The sequence below is a fragment of the Camelus ferus genome, chromosome 3, assembly GCF_009834535.1.
Source record: "Camelus ferus isolate YT-003-E chromosome 3, BCGSAC_Cfer_1.0, whole genome shotgun sequence".
NCBI classification, from domain to species: domain Eukaryota; kingdom Metazoa; phylum Chordata; class Mammalia; order Artiodactyla; family Camelidae; genus Camelus; species Camelus ferus.
The window spans coordinates 64704197-64727453 of record NC_045698.1 but is presented as its reverse complement, the minus strand read 5'-3'; the positions used below and the strand labels follow the sequence as shown (position 1 = coordinate 64727453).

The window sequence follows — 23257 nt, the reverse complement described above, 5'->3', positions numbered from 1 at the left end:
TTTTTTTTCTTGTAACCCTTCTTACCAGAGACCTCCATTCCCTCCACGTATGGGCTGGTTTCTCTCTAGGCCTGCCGCCTTCCGATTGTCCCGAAACGTCTCTTTGTTGTCATCAGTGAAATGCTCTGCCTTTCTCTTAGGTTGGAGTTTTTGTTTCTTGGATCTCTTTTCTTTTTTCTTGGTTTTTTCTCCTTTGGTAGAACACATCATCCGATATGTCATAAAGTTAAAAAGATTGGACAGAGGCTGAGGACAGAGCAGAGAGAGCCCTCATTGTGGCTGTTACTTGATTCATGTAGATTCAATCAGGAGAGGCTGCCTTCTGGGCCAGCTGTCATCTGGGCATCTCCTTTATCATTATCCTAGGACTCCTTTCAGTTAGCTCATGCTGGTTCTCCTGCTTTCTAATTTCATGTTTTTGTTTTTGTTTTGGTTTTGTTTTGTTTTTCCTTTCTTGGTTTATTTTCTTCCCTTGGGTAGAAAGCATCCCTCAGTGGTTTCTTGAGGAAGGGTAACTTTTGGGGACCTTGCATGTCTGAAAATGTCTTTATTTTACCTTCACATTTAATATGATTTGGCTGAGTTTAGAATTTTATATTGGCGATATTTTCCTTCTAAATTTTGATGGCATTGCTCCATTGCATTTTGGCTTCTAAGTGTTTGTGTTGAGAAGCCTGAAGCCATTCTGACTCCTGATTTGCTTGGATGCTATTGCCTTTTCCATTCTGGAAGCTTATTGACTCTTCTCTTTGTCTCTGACAAATTTCACGAAGATGTGGTTTGCAATGAGTTTATTTTCATTCACTGTGCTAGGCAAAATTGAGGATCATGAATTGCACTTAACTATAATATTTCTCTAGTGGCCTTTAGTCCAGAAGTTTGCCAGACTTTCTTTTTCCTTTCATGAAACTCACCGGTCTGAAGGGTCCATGACACATGTTTTGCAGAATGTCTCTAAAGTTGTGTTTCCATATAATTAAATTTGGATTAGACATTCAGGGCTGAAATACTACATAGGTAATACTGTGTCCTCAGTGCATCATTTTGAGGACACACACTGCTAGTTTGTCTCAATATTGGTGATGATAAGCTTGACATACATGTTTTTAAAATAAAATATTATTATATAAATTGTACATATTAATTGCAGAAAAATTAGAAAAAAAATCACTAAATATATCACCCAGGGATAATTGCTGTTAATACTAAATTATGTAACCTTTAGACTATAATGACCATATATATATACATATATATTTATAAAAATGTATCATGTATAGTATTCTACATCCTGTTATTTTTCCAGTTAATGTAGTATTTGGATAACTTTCCATGTCAACCAATAAAAACATGTGGTATAAACTGTCTGTTTAATGTGAAATGAATTACAATTATCTGAATAACCCCCTGTTTTTGGACAAAGATTTTCTAATTTTCACTTTATAAATCAGTGAAGAACATCTCTTTATATATGTCCTTGCACACAAGTTCAGTTATTCCTGCAAGATAAACTTCTACAATTGGAATTTCTAGGGCAGAAGCATATGCATTTTTTAAGCATTTGAATACATGGTGCTGCATTGCCCTTGACAAGGGGCACAAGCAATGCATGTCTTTTTCCCCACAGACTTAGTATTGAGCCTCATCCTTGTTTTAAATTTTTGTCATTCTCATAGATGAAAAAAATAAGTGTTTCATTGTTACTTCATCATTTCCAAATTCATATATAATTCACAAACCATGAAATTCAAACTTTAAAAGTGTACAGTTCAGTGCCTTTTAGTATATTCAGTGCACAAGTTTGTGTAACCATCACAACTATCTAATTCTAGCACATTTTCATCACTCCAGAGAGAAATTTCTTATGCATTCCCTTCATCCTGAGCTCCTGGAAACCACTGATCCATCTTCTGTCTCCTTTTGTTTATTCTGGATGTTTCATATAAATGCAGTAATAACAACAGTATGTGGCCTTTGTTTCTGGCTTCTTTCACCTAGCATAATGTTTTTAAGGTTCATCCATCCTGTAGCGTGTAACAGGACTCCATTCCTCTTTATGGCTAAATAATATTCCATTGTCTGGATTACACATTTTGGATTACACAAAACCACATTTTGCTTATTCATTTATCAGCTGATGGACATTTGAGTTGTTTCCACTTTTTGACTATTGTGTGTAATGCTGTTATGATCATTTGTGTACAGGTTTTTCTGGGAACACCTCTTTTCAGTTCTCCAGGATATATGCCTGGGAGTGGATTTGCTGGGTAATACGGTAATTCTATGTTTAACTTTTTGAGGACCTTCCAAACTGTTTTCCACAAGGACTACCATTTTATGTTCCCACCAGTAATGTACGAGTGTTCCCATTTCTCCCCTTGTATAGATGCACATTCCCATTTGACACCATGTTCCTTCTGCATGAAGAAGGTCATTTAACATTTCTTATAGTTCAGGTCTGCTGGTAACAAATTCTCTCAGCTTCTTCATTTTTGAAAAATGTTTATGCTAGGTATATAGAATTCTAGGATGACAGTTTGTCTTTCAGTACTTCAAAGAAGTTCTACCATTGTCTTCTGGTTTACATAGTTTTGATGGTAAATCTGCTTTAATCCTTATCTCTGTTCCTTTGTATGGAATGTTATTTCCCCACCTCTGGTTGCCTCCAAGATTTTCTCTTTTTCTGTATTTTCCAACAGTTTGACTTGGATGTGCTTATGTGCATTTTTCTTTGTATTCTGCTTGGGCTTCCCTAAACATTTAGGTGGGTGATTTGTTATCTTTCATTAATTTTAGAAAATTCTCAGCTATTTCTTTGGACATTTTCTCTCTATTCTCCGTTATTTCAACTTACATATAGTATCACCTTTCGGATTATCCCACAGCTCTTGAATGCTCTGCTCAATTTTTCTCCACTTTTCTTTTTTTCTTTTTTTTCCATTCTTTTTTCTCTTTTTACCATTTGAAATTCAGGATTTCATTTTGAAAAATTTCTTCTGGCCTACATTCAAGTTCACTAATTATTTTTTTTCAAGTTCACTGATAGTTTTCTTTTGTGTCTAGTCTGGTGATGAGCCATTTGAAGGACTTCTTCATATGATAGCATGTTTTTCATTTCTAGTGAATCAATTTTATTCTTTTTTTCATAGTTTCTATCTCTCTGCTGAAATTCCCTATCTGTTCATGCATGTTATCCATATTTCCCCTTAGATCCTCCAGTAGATTCATTGTAGTATTTTCAAGTCACTTTCTCATAGTTTCAACTTTGGGGCCATCTCTCAGTCTGGTTCTCTTTACTGCTTTATTTCTTCAAAATGGGTCTTTTTTTACTTTTTTGCCTTGTAAGTTTGACTGAATGCCAGACATTATATGTAAAGGAAAAATAGTGACTGATGTAAATAGTATTTGCTCCTGAAAATGGGCATGCCTGTTCATTTGGTGGCCACTAAGGTGGGGAGGGCTAACTAAATCTAGTCAGTAGTTGAGCTAACTTTGGGTTTTGTCATTGCTATAGTTGCCATTATTATATTACAGACTCAGCACTCCCCCCTACTGCTGATACCTTGCTTTAGTGAGAGGCCTGGAATGCTGGAGGGTTCTTCTCGGGGTTCCTGTTTCACCACCAACTTTTCAGCACGTTTGGCCACTGCGGCCGGGGTGGGAGGTTTCTCGCTCCATACCTTTTGTCCCTCTCCCAGCAGTAGTGTGCTGTTGCTCGTGGTGGGAGCAGGCTGATTTTCTTTTAAAGAAACTCTCTTATCCCGGCCACAGTCTTCTCTAAGCCCTGGGGGCCTAAGCCTCAAGGGTGGGGCTTTATTCACATTTCTGTCCCTTCCACCTATGACGGCCAAACTTCAGCTTGTAACTTGCAAAAGAGCAAGTTTCCTGGCCCTTCCCCTGCTGCAAGAGGTCTTTGCTTTCTCTCAGTGTAGGAATCTGAGCATGACTAGGGTTCTGTTCTGCCTCTCCTTAGCAGAGAGCTTTTGCTGTATTCTGCCCCTTCCCAATGAAGCTGACCCTTTGCTGATGACTGGGGGTGATTTGGTTTCCTGCTCCAGGAGCAGATGAGTTTTACTTAGTATGAGAGAAGGTTCTGAGCTATATGCTTGTCCTCCAGAGGCAGCCCCTCCCCATCTATACATCTGTCCCAGTGAAGAGGCTCCGTGAAGTCTCCTGTCCTGCTCCCATCTTTCTCATGAGCGCTGGTTGAGGTCCCTGAAAAAAAGCTCATTACTGGGAGTGGTCTCCTTTGTGTGTGCAACTCCTAGCATTTCTACTGTTATTTTCACACACATGTGGCTTTTATGAATTTGTCAGAATATCCGTTTGTTTTCTTACCTGTTCTTCGGGCTGCTAATTTTTCCTCCTGTGCTCTGCCATAGGTGGAACAGTTTGATGTCTCAGCTCTCATCACAAGGGCTGGCCACCCTTTTCAATTCAGTTCACTTATTGCCTTGCAACTCAGTCCTATGAGAGGCTCAAAAAGTTTTAATTTTGTAGAGTATCTAGCTTTTCCCTTTTCCTTTTGGTTTCTGTTAATGTGGAAGCAATATTCCCTTGCAACTTTCCCTATCCTATGTGGAAGCAGAACTCTCAAAATGTTATTTAAGGATACCAATCCTTTACCATCCATACCTCAACATTTATGAGTATTTTCTTCTCTGACTTCTTGAATTGAATAGGACAAAGTCAAAAGACAAACTATGGAAATGGGCAAAGGACACAAATAGGAAAGGTCACGGTAAAGGAAATTTCAGTGGCTATTAAGCATACGAAAGTATGATCTACTTTACTCATAATAAGAAAAAGAAAGTATTTTTTATTGACCCTGTTGGCAACAAATGTGAGGACGTGTATTGCTGGTGAGAGTACAAATTTGTATAAGTTCTTTGGGGTAATTTGGTAGTCTCTAGAGTAATTTTGCTAGATATAGTCTTACCTCAGCAATTTCACTTCTAGATGTCTCTTGTTAAGTGAAAAAAAAAAAAAAAAGAACAAGATGCAGAACATTTTGTGAAGTATGCTACCACTTGTAGGGGGATGGTTTGCTGGGGAAGAATGTAGTTTGTAGAAGCATGTCTGTCTCTCAAAGGATACATAGGAAGCGGGTTACAGTAGTTGCCTCCCAGAGGGGGAACTGGGTGTCTGGTGGACTGGGAGAGGAGAGAGGCTTCATGTCAACTGTTAACCCTTTAGTAACTTTTTGAAGCTTGTACCTTGTGCATTTATTACCTATTTAAAAAAATAAATTTCAGCTTTATTCACAGTCTATGCCCCATCGAATACTCTAAATACTCCCATCAAATATGTCCAAATGATCTATGTCCCATCAAATAGAAACAACTCATCAGACACCATCAAGGACTCACAAATACCTATTTTATGATTCATAGTAATAATAATTGTTATAATATTCTATATTCTGTAATATTCAGAGGAACACAGCTTTATACATGGTATTTGTTTCCATCCTTTTTAATACTTATATTAATTTGTTAGAAGTTGGTAAGAATGAGGTCTTGATAATCATTTTGAAAATATATAATCCTATACTGATTGATATTTTATTTTAAAATAGAGTGCATTCTTTAAAAGTATCTAAAAGTCAGTAATTATTAACTTCATTTAAAATGCAAAATTAATCATGATCTTTTAACATATTTTTATATAGCTCTAGAACATGCTTTTCTTATTTTTGTTCAAATTTTTTTGGATCAGAGTGGGCTTTAAGCCACAGATCGATGGCACTTTCATACTTCCTCGGTTCTTTCAGCCAGTCCTGATGCCACCTAAGGTTTGCTATGACATTTGAATAGTTTTCCCCTATACTTTGTTTCCACTTGATAAACTCCTCTTTATTGTATTGGTGGACAGAAGCAGAAACCTTAGGGTAGTTTATAATTGAACGAAGCTTCTGATCCAAAGAATATGTAACTTCAGGAAATTTTGTAGCAATATTTGTTAGTTCATCTGGATCTGAGGAAAGATCTGAAAGAAAAAAAATTGAATAGCTGTCAAATAGTTACCTGCTAGAAATTTTTTTTTAGAATGTCATTATTCTGTGACAGATAATGTATTATAATTTATTTTTATTTTCAGTTCTTTTAAGTGTAGTAAGATAAAGAACAGTATAAATGGAGAAATAATATACAAAAAGTTAAACACCTTTCTAAATGTATGTTCAAATTATTTTCCTTCTTACCATTCATCCTGCTTTCCCCACCCCCCCCCCCTTTTTTTTTTCTTATCTATTCTTAGATGGCAGAAACAGTCAAACTAGTGAGCCGGCTTAGGCCCAGTTCTTCCTACTTTTGATGCCTTGCTTACTTTGACATGAAAAAAAAAAAAGGAATGCTTAAATTGTCCCATTTCAACAGCCCCAAACATTCCAGCTGTAGGAATTTTTTACATAGTCGAGTTGTGTTCTTGCAACTTTACTTACTCTGAGGGTTTTTTTTTTTAATATATTAACATCTTATGTTTAGTTTTTGAAAATTACATTCATCAATACTGTCTGAGCAAATGAGCATGGAAGTAAAAACTCTCAATTACTACCACTGAGGAAATAATGATAAATATTTTATAGACACCTTTTTTACCTACAATGTAGGAAGACAGACAATATAACTAGGATGCCAATCTAATTGGAAAAACGACAAATCAAAGATCTTATGACAATTTACTTAAGTCAGTAAATGAACCTTGCACCTTGAGGGTAAAACCCCTCCAGGTCTATTTGAGTGCACTAGCCAGGAGGCCCCTAAAGACATTTATGATTTTGCTCAGTGACTTCAGATGCCCCCTCTTTAGGAAAGGGAAGTCAGTGAATAAACCCCAGAGAATATAAGAAAGGCAGGCTTCTCCACTGATCTTTGACAGTCACATCTGCTTTTTGAAGAACATAACCAATGAACAAACAAGAGTTGCCCATTCCTCATCAGGATGAAAATTTAAGGACTGTCTTCTGAAGCTAAGAATCTCCTGCTCTTAGAGTTAAGGGTGGGAGGGGAGGTTAATCAGTTTGGCCTCTAAAGAATTATTTTGAATTAATAATTTTGACATTTGTCAAAACTGGGAAAAAATTAGCAAAAAAGGAATATAAAATTAGCTTTAGCACATACTTTATATGCAAAAAGGGGGCAAAGGATAAGTAGAACTTTAAGTCTAATAATAATGCTTAAAAATGAATTCATAGAGTAGTGAAGGCTTTTGTAGGATGGAAGGAGCATGGATATTGGAGTCAGACCTGAGTTGAAATCCCAGCCCTGCCACTTCGTAGCAGTGAGACCTTGTGCAGGTATCTGAATCCCTTTGAACCTTAGTCTTTTCTATAAAATGAGGATGATGGTATCATCTTGTAGGGTTGGGGTGAACATTACATAATAAATGTAGCACGTCAGACTCCCTAAGATAGAGGTATTAATCCTCCAGAACAACTGAAACCAAGGTACAATGAGAGGATGTTGACTACTGATTGGGAAAGATAACCATGAGTGTTAGAAGACAGCTTGATCAGAAAAAACAGTGGTGTTTTTAATCTTGAGGCCCAGATTAAAAGTCTTAGCGCACCTACTTTGGAATTCAGATGCTGATTTACAAAGTAGCTGCTCCTCACAAGGGCAACCTTTTGTAAACGGTCCTAGTATGAGAAGCAGTAGATATTTATATATTTGATGACGATTACTGGCTCCCTTGAGCAAATGCTCTGTACGTCAGCTCATTACACATAATACTAAACTTAAAAAATACATCAACAATAAACAACAAGTTTATAGTGTATAGAACAGGGAACTATATTCAATATCCTATAGTAACCTACAATGAAAAAGAATATGAAAATGAATATATGTATGTATATGTATGAGTGAACTATTAAGCTTTACACCAGAAATTCACACAACATTGTAAACTGACTATACTGCAATTAAAAAAATATATGTATATATCAACAAACTTACCAAAGAGTTGAGGCAATACTGAAGCACCATCAGAGTAGGCTATATACTTCCATTGGTTAGTTCGAAGCATGTAGGTAGAAGCGTTCACATTGCATCCGTGGAATTGACTCAGAATCCAGGGCGGATGTAGGTTTTTGAATTTTTGTTCCTTCTTAAACATTTCTGATGATAGTGGCAACAGAGAGTATCCACTCAGGTTCTGAGGCAGAGGAATTCCAGCAATATCTATGTAACAAAAATAATACGATATTTTTTTAATGGCTCATTTTTTCATTAGTTGAACCTTGATAAATGATATCATTAAAGGTCACAGAGACTAGGGATGGTATATGGATTTTGTAAATAGACTGCCTAGATCCAAGTCTATTTTGTAAATAGATTGCCTAGACTCCATCAGACTTGTGACCTTGGGCATGTTATCAACCATTCTGAACCCCAGTTTCCTCATCTGTAAAAGGGGGATAATAATAATGCCTGTATTTCACAGGTTTGTTTTAGTTTTAATATGACAATTTATGTAAAATTTTGAGAACAGTGCCTGACACATCAGAAATGCTCAACAAATATTAGTTAATATCATCAGTGCTTTATTTCTGAATGGTGAAGTAATCACAGTTGTTTTTCAAATTTGTTCCATAGGATATTAATAAGACCTATGTAAGAAAGGGGTTTAGTACTTCTATATGTTTGCAAACAATGGTTAAAATTAAATAGGTAAATTTATTGTAGATGTAAATTTATTGCTGAGGTGTATCAAGGGTGGTTTATAGGATGCCATGTGTCTCAGTTATTTGATGACAGAACTTCTTTTTATTCCTAAGTAGCACCTTGAGGGACTAGTCTTTTTCAGAACATATGTTGGGAAAGCCTGGATTAAACTGATTTAGAGAAAAATAATTTATTTTTTCTTTATCAAATATAGTCATATAAAACAGCATTAGTATGAGAAATATCTAACTTAAAAAGAGGTTATATTTTTAAAAATTACTTTTAAGGTATTTGTTTGGAACTCAAACTGTCTTTTTCTTATAGAAAAATTACCATGAATTATGGCTTGGTACTTGGGACAGTTCCAAAATTAGTCTGTAAATGCCTCCCCCACAGCTTTTCTGGTTTCAATGTTCCATGCTTTTAGAAACATTAATTTAGAAATAATTAAATGTCTCCAATGAAAAATAGAAAGTAATATATCTGCAATGCTAGAAATTAAAGTTGAATAAAGAAATTTGGGGAAAAACAGATTAAAGGAGAATAAGGAAGTAGACAAGAGCTCTGTAAATCTCCTGAAGGTATTTGTTTTTTTACATATAACCTAATTAAAAAATACATATCTTACATTTCCTTGGAAGGGGCATATTACCAGTACTAATCTTCTGCCAACCAGTCATCACCAGGGACTTTTTTGAGAAAGAAGGAATGAAAGAACGAGTGAAAAAAGGAGAGAAAGAGAAATACTTCGGAGATAACTGGTTAAAACAAAAAAAGAGAAGGAGCAAAAATGTTAAAAAGATGATGTACATAAGGGAAGAAGACTGCCCAAGATGAAACTGAGCCGCCAGACAGTAGGCTCCTTACTGGAAGGTCTGCTGTTAGGAGACAGTGGGGAATAGGCTGGGCCAGGCTGGGCTGTGTGTCAGCCAGCAGGGGGCAGTGCTGGGAGGCTCAGGAAGGGAGAAAAAAGGATGTTGAAGATGGCTGGGAAGCAGGGACCAACTGGCACATGGCCATGACAGGGGAGTTCCTGTATTCAGCACTTTAATACACTTTAATACTTAGAAATACCTTATTTCAGATCTATTCTTAGCTTAATTTTCCTAAAAAAGCTTATTAGACTAAGAATTTAAATAATTCTCTTGTTTTTCTATGAGAAGTCAGGATTAAACTCCCCAACTTGAAGGAAGGATTTGAATTTAGGCAGTCTGACTCCAGGATCTCTGGACTCTTTAGTACTACTCTGTAAGTCTTGTTTTACCCTAGTTATTAAACTTCACGATCATCTTCAGCTGAGAAAAACAAAATAGTCTATGTAGAATGACCCTCCCAACCCTTCACTAAGATCCTGTAACAAGGAGGGCTTTACAGTTCAAATCACTAGCAGTGAAGCATTCTTTTAAGCACAACTGCATTTTTATACAATTACATTTTCACAATTCAAATTCTGGATTTATCCTTTCTGTGAAAAGAAGGCAGACATTTTATAAAAAAAAGGCCAACTATTAAATGAAAAAAAAATCACATGAAAATAAATTTGAAAGAGAAAGTCAAAACAATTTTAATTTAAAAATGAGACTACTTTTATATCTAACTGAGCTAAAGGATGCTGATACTAGGTTATCAGGGAAGAAAATATTTTGGGGAGTAATTTTTAAAGAATGATCTCTGAAATACATAAAGATATCAACTTCAACAGTATAAAGATTTCCTGTTCATAACAATGGCACTTTTTTGCCATTACAAGAAAATGATAATGTGATAGTATACTATAAAGGACCTACAAAGATACACAGACTAAGAATACTCTTCCTGCTTTATGATAAAATAATCATTTTATAGGAAAGAACCACATTTTTAAAATACCTTCAAAAAGCTATTTTTAAATTCAGACTTTTAAATAAAAGCATTGTACCATTTTAAAATTCAATGGGCTCTTTATATAGTAAGGTGGGTTTATTAAAACAGGAATCCCAATGAGTTTTTCCTATTTTAATATCTTTCTATTTAAGGTTTTTTGAGTCATCATCTTTTATATATTTTTAAGGTCCATAGAATGGAAGGGAAGAGGCAGTCTGGCTTGAAGCTTTGATCTGAGAAATTTAATCTCATACTCTTTGTGTATAAATTGGATTCATACAAAACAATATAGCTATGGCTAAGCTAATAAAGAAAGGACCTTCAGAATTCTAAGAATAGATTATATTTTGTATCTATTTTGAACTTCTAATTGGTTAGAAGAATCTCAAAATAAGAAGTCCTTTGTAGACACTTTATCAAAATCTGTAAGCATAGGTAAAATAGAATATACTGATGCACAGTTTCTAATTTTAGAATGAATCGCTACTGAAAGTAGCTTTAAACTCTTCTGGTGTTGAGTAATTTCATTTTAAAAGGTTGAGGTAAACATCAGATTAAACATAGACCATCAGAATTATCTTTGCCTTGTCTGGTAAGGCTGTTCAGTAAGGCGACAGACTCAATTTATGCCTGTTAATACTGGTGTAATTGGTATAGCATCCTTTTACTCTAAAAACATGTGCTAATTTGGAAAATAAATTAGATAGATACCCTATCTCAATAAACAAAAACTGTTTATATGGTTCTAAAGTCTACATTTTCTTTTCAGTCATACATGGGGACACTTTCATGTGTCATTTCACCTTTTCAAATAAAATTGACTTTACCCAATTCCTTACTACTAGAAATTCATACTGTTTCTGATTCTTTATCATAATAAATAATAAATATCCATGGAGATAAATCTTTGTGTGTATCTACAGGTTATTTTCTAAAATTGGAATTTTTCTAGGTCAAAATGTGTGCATATTTCTAAGTAATTTGGAACATAATGCCCACATTTGCCTCCAGAAAATCTGCGCCAGTTTATACTCCCAGCAGCAGAATGAGGCCTATTTCCAATGTAAGCTTTTCTGCTTTTTAAAAATCTTTGCAAACTCTATGTGTGAAAGAAAAATGGTATCTTCTTGTTTTAATATTTTTCTGACTACTGGATTTGAAGCTTAAAAATATCTTGGCCATTTGTTTGTCTTCTGTTGTGAATTGTTTATTTATATATTTGGTCAATTTGTTAATAGGGTATTTCTCTTTCTCTTATAGATTTGTGAGAGCTCTATTAATAACCTTTTATTTGTAAAAAGTTTAATTTAATTTTTTTAATCTTATTTTTTAAAACTTTTTATTGAAGTATAGTTGATTTATAATGTTTCATTAGCTTCTGGTATGCAGCATAGTGATTCTGTTATATATATGTTCTTTCTCATTACAGATTACTGCAAGTCACTGAATACAGTTCCCTGTGCTATACAATAGAACCTTATTGTTTATCTATTCTGTACATAGTGGTGTGCATCTCTCGATACCAAACTCAGTTTCTCTCCCCCTCCTCCCTTTGCCCTCTGGTGACCATAAATTAGTTTTCTCTGTCTGCAAGTCTTTTTCTGTTTTGTAAATAGGTTTATTTGTGTCATTTTTTTAGATTCCACATATAAGTGAGACCATATGTTATTTGTCTTTCTCTGACTTACTTCACTTAGTATAATAACCTCTAGGCCCATCCATGTTGCTGAAAATGACATTATTTCATTCCAAAAAAAGGTTAACTTTAGATAAATAATGTTACAATGTTGTTTCCTGGCTCCAGCATAAGGTTCCTGTTGAACTCTCCCCTCTAACCCTGCATCTTTCTCTTTCTATCTTACCTCTGGTTAACATCTGGTTAATAAGTGTTTCAGTGTTTTATATAAAGATCCATACATAGATACTCTCTTTACTGTCCTCCTCCAATCATATAAATGTAACTTCTTCCTTTTCATTATAAAAATATTCATTATGAAACACATTAAGCCTTGAAGATGTTAGTTTCCATTTGAGAATTGGAGAGACACTGATTTTTGACTTTACCTACTGTATTCTAGTTGGGCAGGTCTAATCAACACATGATCTAAAATGCTGTTAATAAAATATATTCTCCTAGGAAATGTGACTCAGAAGGAATCTATTACCAGAAATCAGTCGAAGATAAAAACAAATAAAAATCTATGTAGAACGATGAGTTTTAGGAAATTATAATAATTGACTAATTATAGGAAAAAAATCTACAATTTCAGAGAATCCACATAATTTCCAGAAGAGTGAGGAAGGAATGCAAAGGAGTTTCAGGGAATTTTTTTGTTTTGGCTAGAGAAATATTTATTGTCAAGTAACATAAACTAGGCAGGGGGCAGCAGGTGCCCTTTAGGTGGATAAATGAAAATTCCCTCATTCCAAACAACTTTATTTAGTATTTTCTTATACAATTATGTTAAGACATATATATATTAGAAAATCTTCCAGTTTGCAGGTAACTTTTAACTCTTACAATGTATGAAATGGCAAGTAGTGATAATGGTGTATCAAGATTATAGAGAAGAAAATTTGCATTATAGCTGAATATAAAATAACATTTAAAGAAAAATGATTTAAACAGTGCGTATTAATCAACTAACCTATAAGGTGATAGAATTACTAAGAATAGTCTAGGACTCATTGCAGACAACTCCCTACAGAAACTGGACTATTTAGTGACTAGAGCCAAAAAGATAAAGAAAATACCAAATATCACTAAGAAATATATTAAAGAAAAACTAAGAAAGAATTATCCCAGCCTTTAGTAATCTTTTGCAGTTCTGGTCATTGTCCCTCAAGAAAGCAGAATAAGGATAAAAAGTTAAGCAAATTTGGAAATGGGGTGGGGAAATTCTGTATGAGGAAAAACTAGTAAAGGAAACGGTAAAGAAATGCTACCAAAAAGAGAAGTGTATATTCATAAGACTACAAAGATGACAATAAGAGAGACACATAAATATACATAATTGCACATGCATTTCTTATAAAAACAGAAATGAGGAAAATAATAGGGGCTGCCTGGAAATTGATGGAGCCAGAAAGCGGCAGAGAGATGACTCTGTGATAATTGCTTTGGGACAAAGGGGAACCAGCAAATGATGACTAAGAAACTGAAGAGATTAAAAATATACATCAGGCAAAAGAGCAATAAAGAAGTGTGCTCGAAATATGCAGGTGATGTGAAATAAAACAGAAAAGGAGGGCACTGATCTAAATTAACTGTAAAGAGATTTAAGACCATGGAATAGGCTTTCGTTAAATGAAGTGAAAGACTGGTATCAGGAAAAAGGAGATCGAAAGAACTTCCTTATTTTGCTAATTTCCAGATGTATGTTTGTGTCACATTCTAATATATATATTTTAAACATAACATATGCTGTGTTATCTTTTTCTTTCACCAAAATCTATTTATAAATTGATGGTACTTTTTTGCAATTGATGGTGCCTTAGAATGTAGTATTTAGATGTTATTGACTTTAAGTGTTACTGAATTTAAAGTACTCTGCTAAAGTAGATAGACACTAACAGTTAGCTCTGTATAACTTCCTCCAAATTTATGATGGCTTTATTCTAGTATCTTTAACAAAAATTGATAACTATCCCTATCTGAATGTTGCTGTTCTAGGCCTATGGTTATGCTTATAGACATTAAGAAGCTTGTGAAACAAATATGACAGAAAAATCTTAAGATTCTGAGGAGAAATATGTTCATAGCATCAGCATTGAGGGACTTTTGTAGCATTGTAAAAAAAATTAGTAGTTTCAAAGTGGATGGAATAATCCAGAAGTGAAATCCTCACATTTTAGGAGGTGGTTGTAGAGAACCAAGTGATATACAAATCCCATCTATAAAGTCATGAACCTGAGTATCTTACGTGGCTTACTTTATTGTCATATCTTGGTTGTGAATCTTTCAAAGGAAAAAATGACTATAGTAAGTGAAGGCAAAAGGAACTTAGGAATAGTATCCTCATTTTTCAGATGTGGGTTTGACTCACGGTGGAATGAGTTGCTCAAGGTTATGAACAGGTCAGCAGGGCCTCTGACCATTTTGCCTACTCATTTTCCAGTGTTATTACAAATCAACATTTACAGAGTTGCATTACTTACCAAGCATAGTAGGGTAGATATCCACAAGAGAAACCACATTTGACACTTGCAGGTTGGCCTTAATTCCCGGTCCCATTATCAAGAGTGGCACATGGGCACTAGCTTCGTACATACTCATTTTATAAAACTGACGATGTTCCATGGCCAGCTCTCCGTGGTCTGAGGCGTATATGACAATAGTTTTCCGAAGAAGATCTAACTGACGAAGAGCCAAAATAACTTCACCTATAATATAAATCAAGATCAATCTTAATTAGCTTTCAGCTCCTGTTTTATTCTATCGCAGTAAGTTCAGACCCTACAAGAGTTTGTCAGGATGCTTCTTAACATCTGAGTGTTATCTACTGCTCTTAAGTAACTTTGCCAGGTTTCCCGTGCCTGCTCCTCAGCTGATAGACTAGAGAGAGGAAGGAGAAAATACAATCCCCAAAGGTTAAGTTACTTTATTTGGAGATCACGTTGACTTGCTTTCTATGTTTCTGTCAGAGAATGGGGAGAACATTACCCCAGTGACTCCAGTGAGAAATGGAAGACAAGCCTGGATGTGGGCACTGTGCACATCTCACGAAAGTACCGATATCACTGTTGACCCACAGTTGCTGCCCAGTGGGAGGGGATAAAAGGGGTAAGAACTCCTCCTCCCTGCTACCCTTTCTCTCAAATCACCAATCACCAGATATCATGCCCAGGAAGTTAGCTGAGGGTTATGGAAATCCCACCTTTGAAGAAGAGCTGGAAGCAATACAGATGGCATAGGAATATAATTGGCATGTTGTTGGACAGTACAATTCCTCTGACCAGTCCCTGTCTCTTAGTGCCATGAAACTTCCTCCTCATTTGCAATTAAGAGAACACAGTAAGGCACAGTCCAAAGAGAAGAGTCATCTCTGTTTTGGCAGTTCCTGAATCTGGCCTACAGGGGTCTGTATGGTTAAAAGAAAAAAAAACAAAAACAAAACCCAAAAAACCCACAGGTGATTCTGAGCTCTGATCAGATCTGAGACCCACTGCTTATGGAGTTCAGACCATCAGAGTCTTTGACCCGGACAACTGTAATTGCTTCCTAAGTGGTTTTCTTGCCTCTGCTCCTCTTTTCCCTCCTAATATTCCCTGTACCACTCCGGTAGCTATCTCTCTGAAATATCTGATCAGGTCACATCCCAGCTGAAAATCTTCCCACAGCTTCCCACTGTCTAAGTCTTCAACAAGTTCAGCACCTTCAGCTACCCCTAGACCTTTCCCAATGCTAAACTACTTAGAACTCCCTGAACGAATAATAATTCATTTAGACTTTCTGTACATACTCTGCCTTCTATGTCTCTCTCCCACACTCTACATGGCAAATCCCCATTCTTCCTTTAGGACCCAGCTCAAGCATTACTCCCTGCTCCTCCAGGTAGAGCGATTCACTGTCCCCAAGAACCCTACAACTTCTTACTGCTTCAGTTACAACACCATGTTATAACTGCTAGTGCTTAGACTCATTCAGTACGTGTTGACTGAGTTTTTCCTATATGCCAGGCACCACAGATGCAAAGCTAGGCACGTAGGATGCAATGATGAATAAGAATGAATGTCCCTGCCCTCATGAAGTTCATATTCTTCAAGGGAAATGGACAGTAAACAATAGACAAAATAATTAAAGATTATGATGTAAACAAGCAAGGTGATAAAGGGTAGAGTCAGTAAGATGATGTGGCTGGTATACTAATTTAGAGTGGCTGGGAAGATATCCCTGAGGAAGTGATATCTGAGCTGACAGCTAAAGACTGAGAATAGCCAGCCCTGTAAGAAACGAAGGGAAGGGCATCTTAGGCGGAGGGAGCAGCACATACAAAGGCCCTGAGGTGGGATAAGAGGTTAGAGTGCTTTTAATTAATGTTTGATTTCTTAATAATATTCAGCTTAGTACCACCAGTGTTCAACATAGTGGCTGAAAGCTAGCAAATACAGTGAACAGTAATAAATACTATGAGTAACCAGGACAGTGTCAATTTAACAAAGGGATACAGTATATTCCATAAACTTTGTAATGTGAAGTAAGTGGCTGCATTTTTTTCTCTGAATAGACTTCAAGAGGTATTCCCACACTTCCTGCAGCAATATTTTATATATATAATATCTCACTTTAAGGATGAATGGTTAGCAGCAAACTTTCAAAAATGATTTCCAGGGTGCAAATGGGTGAATATTTACTAACATTAGAAAATACTGAAATACTATTCGGTATTTGTATGGATTTAGGATTGAAGAAATTCACTTAAAATCTTATTTGCATTTAAGATTGAGTCCTTAGGACTTTTAATACATATTATACTTGCAATATTATAAATAGTTTATTCATATGACTTTTTTGCTTTCTGCTTTATACTTTTCTATTTTTGCCCAATGAATGCTTTTTAAGAAATAGCCATTTACTTGTTCACTCCCAAGGTTTACTTTGTTCAGAAGTGCTACCCACACTCCACTAATGTAATTATGCCCTACTCCAAAGTGCAGCAAAATAAATGATACAGTTTTATGAAAATAATTTGTTATTAAAATGGGTATTTTTAAAAACCGGGATTTGTCCACATCTGAACTGGAAATTGCCATAAGTCTTCCAGTGAACAGGCAAAACACTTTCCTGACCATTATCTTATGGATGCAGGTTTGGCTTTGAGCTGAACTAGGAAAAGAGATTCAACATAATTCTGGACCAGAATGTACGTGGGAAAATGGATTTCAGCTTTAGTTAAGCCTTGCTCTAAATGGCTAGGAACAATGGATTTGTTTGCAGTTATTACAAGTCTGGGAGAAGACACAAGATTCTACATCTAATCTTGTCTCATCTCCCAGAACCCAAATTGCCTTAAAATTAACTGTGTTTGGCTAAATATTGATTCCTGATTAAAGCTGATAAAACATTTTGTTTCAAGCTGTTGATAGTTTTCTATGACCCTTTATATATGAACAAATCTAAGGATCTGTTAATTTATGAATAAGATAGAAAATTTTTATTCTACTATTAATTAATGCAAATTATCCAACTTTTATATGTGCCAAGAGTCTTATAATTCTAAGCCTGACAGATCTCAGCAACTACTGTGAGAAATTATCTGAGGATGTTCATACAAGTCACCAACCAGCATGATCACAGTTTGTTGGAAAAATATTATACTTTTTCTTCACGTAGTTGCTTTTTAATGATACCACTTACCAAGCATAGCATCTGTCTCAGCACACATAGCATAATAAAATGCTCTAATATTCTTAATTTCTTTTTCTGTAAATTTACCAGTGCAGTTTTTTGTATAAGAAGAGTAATAATCTATAGGGTGCATTTCTGACAGAGGTGACCACTTTGGGATTTTGATGGCATCATAAGACACCTAAAAAGGAGAGAAAAACAAAGCTGTAATATTCCTCCCCTCCAACAAGTATGTTGTTTAATTACTTAGGATAGTAGAAAATAATTGTTATGAACTATCTAGAGAAAAAAGTAAATCAAATGCATAAATTAGGAACAAACTGTCAATATTCCCAGTAACAACAAAAGGTATATATCACTATCTGTATACATAGTAAGACAGTTGTGAAATTACTTGAAAAATTGAAAACATGAAAATGAAAATGAAATGTCAATGGAAAAAATGAGCTACATTAGCCAGTATTCTATTCCATAATAAGTATCTAAGTACTTTAACAGAGTTGTGTGATCAATTCAAAACTTCAGAGTCAATAACCTGAGAATCTAGACTCCTTTTTTTCCAGTAGTTCACTAGTAAAAATGCCAATATCTAGTGAGGTAGCCAAATGTTTGTTAAGAACAAATACAACTTTTTTTAAAAAATTGAAGTGTAGATGATTTACAAAGTTGTATTAGTTTCTGGTGTACAGCATAGTGATTCAGTTATACATATATATGTATCAAATACAACTTTTTAATACGTATAATGATTACAGGTTTGGTAAAAACAATTAAGACTAGACTTAAGTCATGTATATCTTCTAGTCATGTATCTTTAAAAAATTCAAATGTCTACTTACTACTTACTTAAAAATTATTTGACTCATTTCATTAGACTAGCACTGACTCCCAACAAGTTTTTCAAGGTAGAGCCAGTTGGAACTTTTTAAGAAGATATGAAGTATCTAAAACTTCAACATTGTTTCCTGTAAAGCAGGGTGCACTAAATAATGTATCTGGTTAGAGGTTTTAAAGTAAATTAAATTTGATTTAAGATGATGCATTTCAAAACACAGGCAGCCCTGCTTTGCATGGTTCAGATACACATGAATATCAGTTTCCAAGGTTTAGTTAAATAACACCAGTTTCCCAACAACAGGGTTCAAATTTTAGTTACTGTTAGCCAAAGTATCAGAAAAGGAGACCTGATTGAAATAAAAATGTGTTTAATTTGGGGTTTGTTAGGACTGCCGCCTGAGAGAAACAGACTTCAAGAAGCACTTCTCAGAGTTCTGCCAGAATTGGGGGGTGGGGAGGCTTATAAAGACAAAAACCTGCAAGGGCGCAGTTAGTCACATGACTTGTTTATCAAGAATTACAATTGGAGTTGACAAAAAGTGAGGAAGTGAAGATGCTTAGACTGGTTGGAGCCCGAAGTGGTTGCATAGTTACAAGGGGAGACCTTGAGACCCTAAGGTTGCAGCTGGCAGGTGTTTGTTCTGAATATGGCTGGTGGTGTGCCAGAACTGGGGTCTGGTACAGTTCAGAGAAAGTTCAAGTTCTCAGCAGTGCAGAGATGTGTCTGAGCCCAGATCCTTAATGACCATCCGACTCAATTTTCTGTGCGTGACTGTCATTACTCCATTATAATGTCAATTTGTCATCAGTACCAAGGTATATTAACCATGTGTTATTGCGTGAAGTACAGACTTTCACATTCATATGCTGCTAGTTATTTAGTCTCCAAATCACTATGCAGGCTATATATATGTACCACAATCAGTGATTAATGACGTCATTTCTTTCAAAGTTTGTCAACAATTGGTCACTGCACATCTTTTATTCAGTCCATACACAGACTGCAAAGTGTATAAGTGTGCTGCCTCCTTGTCTCCCAGTGATAAATCCATGTGACATTAAAATGGATAATCAAAAGAGGAAATTGGTCAACAAAGGTGAAAGAATATACAATAAAGAAATAAAAAGTGGTAATCCTGGAAGTGAAATTTGAATCAAACGTTAACTGGAGTTATAGAAGAAATAGCTGACCTGGGAACGCTGACAGTGCCACAGTTTGACACACTCAAGGTACATAGCCAGAGGCACTCAGTAAAAACACACTCGATATAAACGAAGAAGGTCCTCGGGGAAGTGACACTAGCAAAACTTCACATTAAAGGAACTCTGAGAAGTATATCATGACATTCAAAATGCAAAGGGTAATGTGTTGGAAGGTGACCCAAATTTAGAAAGGAATGTGACAATCTGCCAAGACAGAGAGAAGATGCTTGCTCTGTATCTTAAGTTACACAGTGAGAAGGCAAGCACTGTTCAAACTACTCTTAATTTTTCTACAAAAAACCAAAACATTTTAATTCTCAATGTTTCTAGTGTCTGCAATTACAATGCATTAAATAAACCTTTGTTTTACTGTTTTGTCATTTCCTTATACATTTATAACCCCAAAGAAGAGTTTCTCATGTTTTGACAAATGTTTTTAGAGTCCTAGAAAAATAGTCATTTTCCCAATTGATTTTTAAGATCTCTTTGTATGATTTCAGCTTGCATCGTCATTTTTACGATCCTGAACCATGCGAAGTGAGGACTGCCTGCACTCCTAGGTATAGACATACTATATGTAAATATATTCATCTTAGAAGTAGGTTCTGAGTTTTAACACATTTTATTTTCGTAAAATTGTCCCTTTAGTGTTTGTCAAGCAGTTGTTGGTCAAGTTTGATTGAACGAGAATATACAATTTTCACATTTTTCTTTGAAAGTGATAATAAGCAGTGAGCAAACAGTAATAACATACCGCTATAGTGCTGACTTCTACTTTTGAGCACACACAGTGTACCTACCTTTTTAAGCCAATAAAGAGATGTGTGAAATGTGGAAGATCCAAAATTTTCTCCTGAAGATGGTGAAGGATACGGGTGTGGTAAATTTAATCCCAAGTATAGAACAAACGGTTGAGTGTAATTAATTCCTTCCTTTCTTAACCAGTTGACTGCTCTGTCTGTACTCTTCCAGTCCCTTTGCATTACTCTTACTTTTGTCTTTTTAGGGATAAGGTTAACCATAGGCCTGCCTTCTTGTCTGAGTAAGAAAGCAACATCTCTTGTCCAGGCTTCTACACGATTGCTGAGGGGGCAAAAATACAGGTATATTGTAAGGTATTTTAAAAGTTAAAAAAAAAATCTGTCAATGCATAAATATGAGATTAATATGGAAAACAATTTTTAGACTTCAGACTGACTACATTAGATTTCATTAAGTTACTGAGCATTGCAAATTCAAAAACCAAGAAAACCAAAAAAACCCAAAAAACATACCAAGGACCAAATATTCATCTATGATTTTTTTTTAAACTAACATTATTTAGGTTACTTTTTCTCATAACAAGATACTCAGTAAAATAAAAAAAATTTCAGATTCCTAGTATTTCTTGAATTTTCTAGCATTTTTTCTTTTTTTTTTTTTCTGTCAGAATAAGAGATAGCAGTTCTAACTAAAGACTGTAATTTCCTCCTATCACTAAATCTCTATATTTAATAATTCTTACCTCCCTTGTGTACCTCATGTGTTTTTTGAGGTCTCATGTTTTAAATTGTTTCCTGCTTTATCTTTTCTCATTATAAGAACAATTTTAACTGTGATTTAAGCTATCTAAGCTAATAGTGATGCAAATTTCTTTTCCATTATAAACTAGATATATTTTCTTTAGCTGATTTAAAAGCTAAATGATCAATTAAATTTCTCTAAATATTTTATCTCACTACTTGATAAGTAAGTAGTAGTACTACTACTTTTTCTCAATCAATATGTAAGTATTTTAGCTGGCATAACTGTTTAGGAAGCAGTCTTGTACATTTCTAAGATGCTTTTTTTTTTTATAAAGTTTTGGTTGAGGCAAACACCTCTGAAGTACCCTACCAATGAACAAAAGAGCTTAAAATATTCAGATATCAAGATAGAAATAAAGAATATTTTATATTAAAACAATACTCCACATAAGGGAAATTTCAAAGCCACACAAAATGACCAATGGCTCATAGATGAGCTAAATATAACTTATCTGCCTTTTGAAGACAGGCAAAGAAATTCAAGCACCATAATAAAAATATAATTTTTATAGTAGATATTCAATATATTTTGATAAAAAATGAAAACCAGAATTTGAGCAGAATTACATCTATCTAACAGATTCTAATTAATTCTGTCCAGCAAATAGAAATCCCTGAAATAATAAGTATTGTAAACTTTATCACACTATCAAAACAATCTAACAGTTTCTTATCTTTTGTTTAAATCATTGCTGAACTCTCACTATATGTGGCTATTATTAGAGTTATTGCAGAAGAGTGGAATGTTTGGGGTTTATTACACCAGCAGTGTTTTTGTTATGTTAATAAGGTTATTTTGGGATCCCCAGCTAAGGATGGGGGCTGGTTGCCAGTCCCAACCAAGAGATTAGAGGGTTGAAACTTTTGGTCCCACCTCCTGAACTCTAGGGAGGGAGGATGATGGAGAGACGATGGGGATTGAGTTCAATCACCAGGGGTCAAAGATTTAGTCAATCTTGCCTGCATATAAAACCCATACAGGAGAGGGCTGGGGAAGGGGAGGACAGCGGTGCGGGCTTGGAGTGGGCATGGAAGCATTGCACCCTCTCCCCATGCATCTCTTCCATCTGGCTGTTCCTATGTCCTTTTATAATAATCTGGTAATGTAGTAGGTGAAATTTTTCTCTGAGTTCTGTGAGCCACTGTAGCAAATTAATCATATGCAAGGAAGAGATCATGGGACCCTCTGATTTTATAATTGGTTGGTCAGAAGCATAGATGATAACGTGGACTTATGATTTGTGTCTGCAGTTTGGGGGAGGGGGCAGTCTTGTAGGATTAAGCTCTTAACCTGTGGAATTGAGTTAAACTGTAGGACACCCAGTTGGTGTCCAGAGAACTGGTAGTGTGTGGAAACTGCCCCACAGATTGGAATTGGGTGCAGAACTCTAATTGGTAATCAGAACCTTTAGCCGGCTTTGATTAATTCAGTTATAGACTGTTGTCCTGATTATACTCAATCAACCTTAACGATGCAGTCATAAGTGAGTTTAGAACATCTCAAGGAAAGATCTTCTTGCCCTGAAAGATGGTTGTATTGAACTCAGAGTACCATCTTTTCCACAGCAATTAGTAAGTGTGATTTAATTTAATCTTTCTGGTCAGATTATGCCCCCTCCCTTTTTAATTTCCTTATTCTGTGTTCATGAGATTCTTTTAACCCAGGTTGGTCTCCGTAAAGATAAAAAGGCTTAAATCAAGTTAATTTTGGTCCAGTCTTATCATTATGGCTAATTTCAAACTTAGCTTTATTTTTTGCCCTCTTACTAAATAAC

At 35.3% G+C, this 23257-nt stretch overlaps 2 protein-coding genes across 3 annotated transcripts in view; one reads left to right on the top strand and one right to left on the bottom strand.

Annotated features, from left to right (window-relative positions):
• TTC37 (tetratricopeptide repeat domain 37) overlaps positions 1 to 23257 on the top strand; it is a 134881-nt gene that overhangs the window by 17841 nt on the left and 93783 nt on the right. The window lies entirely within an intron of this gene.
• Positions 5360 to 23257, bottom strand: part of ARSK (arylsulfatase family member K) — a 33413-nt gene continuing 15515 nt past the window's right edge. For both annotated transcript variants that reach the window (XM_006194505.2, XM_014567503.2), the window contains exons 4-8: positions 20718 to 21000; positions 17887 to 18058; positions 14688 to 14912; positions 7959 to 8183; positions 5360 to 5988 (exon numbers count right to left, since the gene is read on the bottom strand). In XM_006194505.2, the coding sequence (XP_006194567.1) occupies positions 5690 to 5988; positions 7959 to 8183; positions 14688 to 14912; positions 17887 to 18058; positions 20718 to 21000 (1204 nt within the window). In that variant the 3' untranslated portion in view covers positions 5360 to 5689. The remainder of the gene's footprint in view (positions 5989 to 7958; positions 8184 to 14687; positions 14913 to 17886; positions 18059 to 20717; positions 21001 to 23257) is intronic.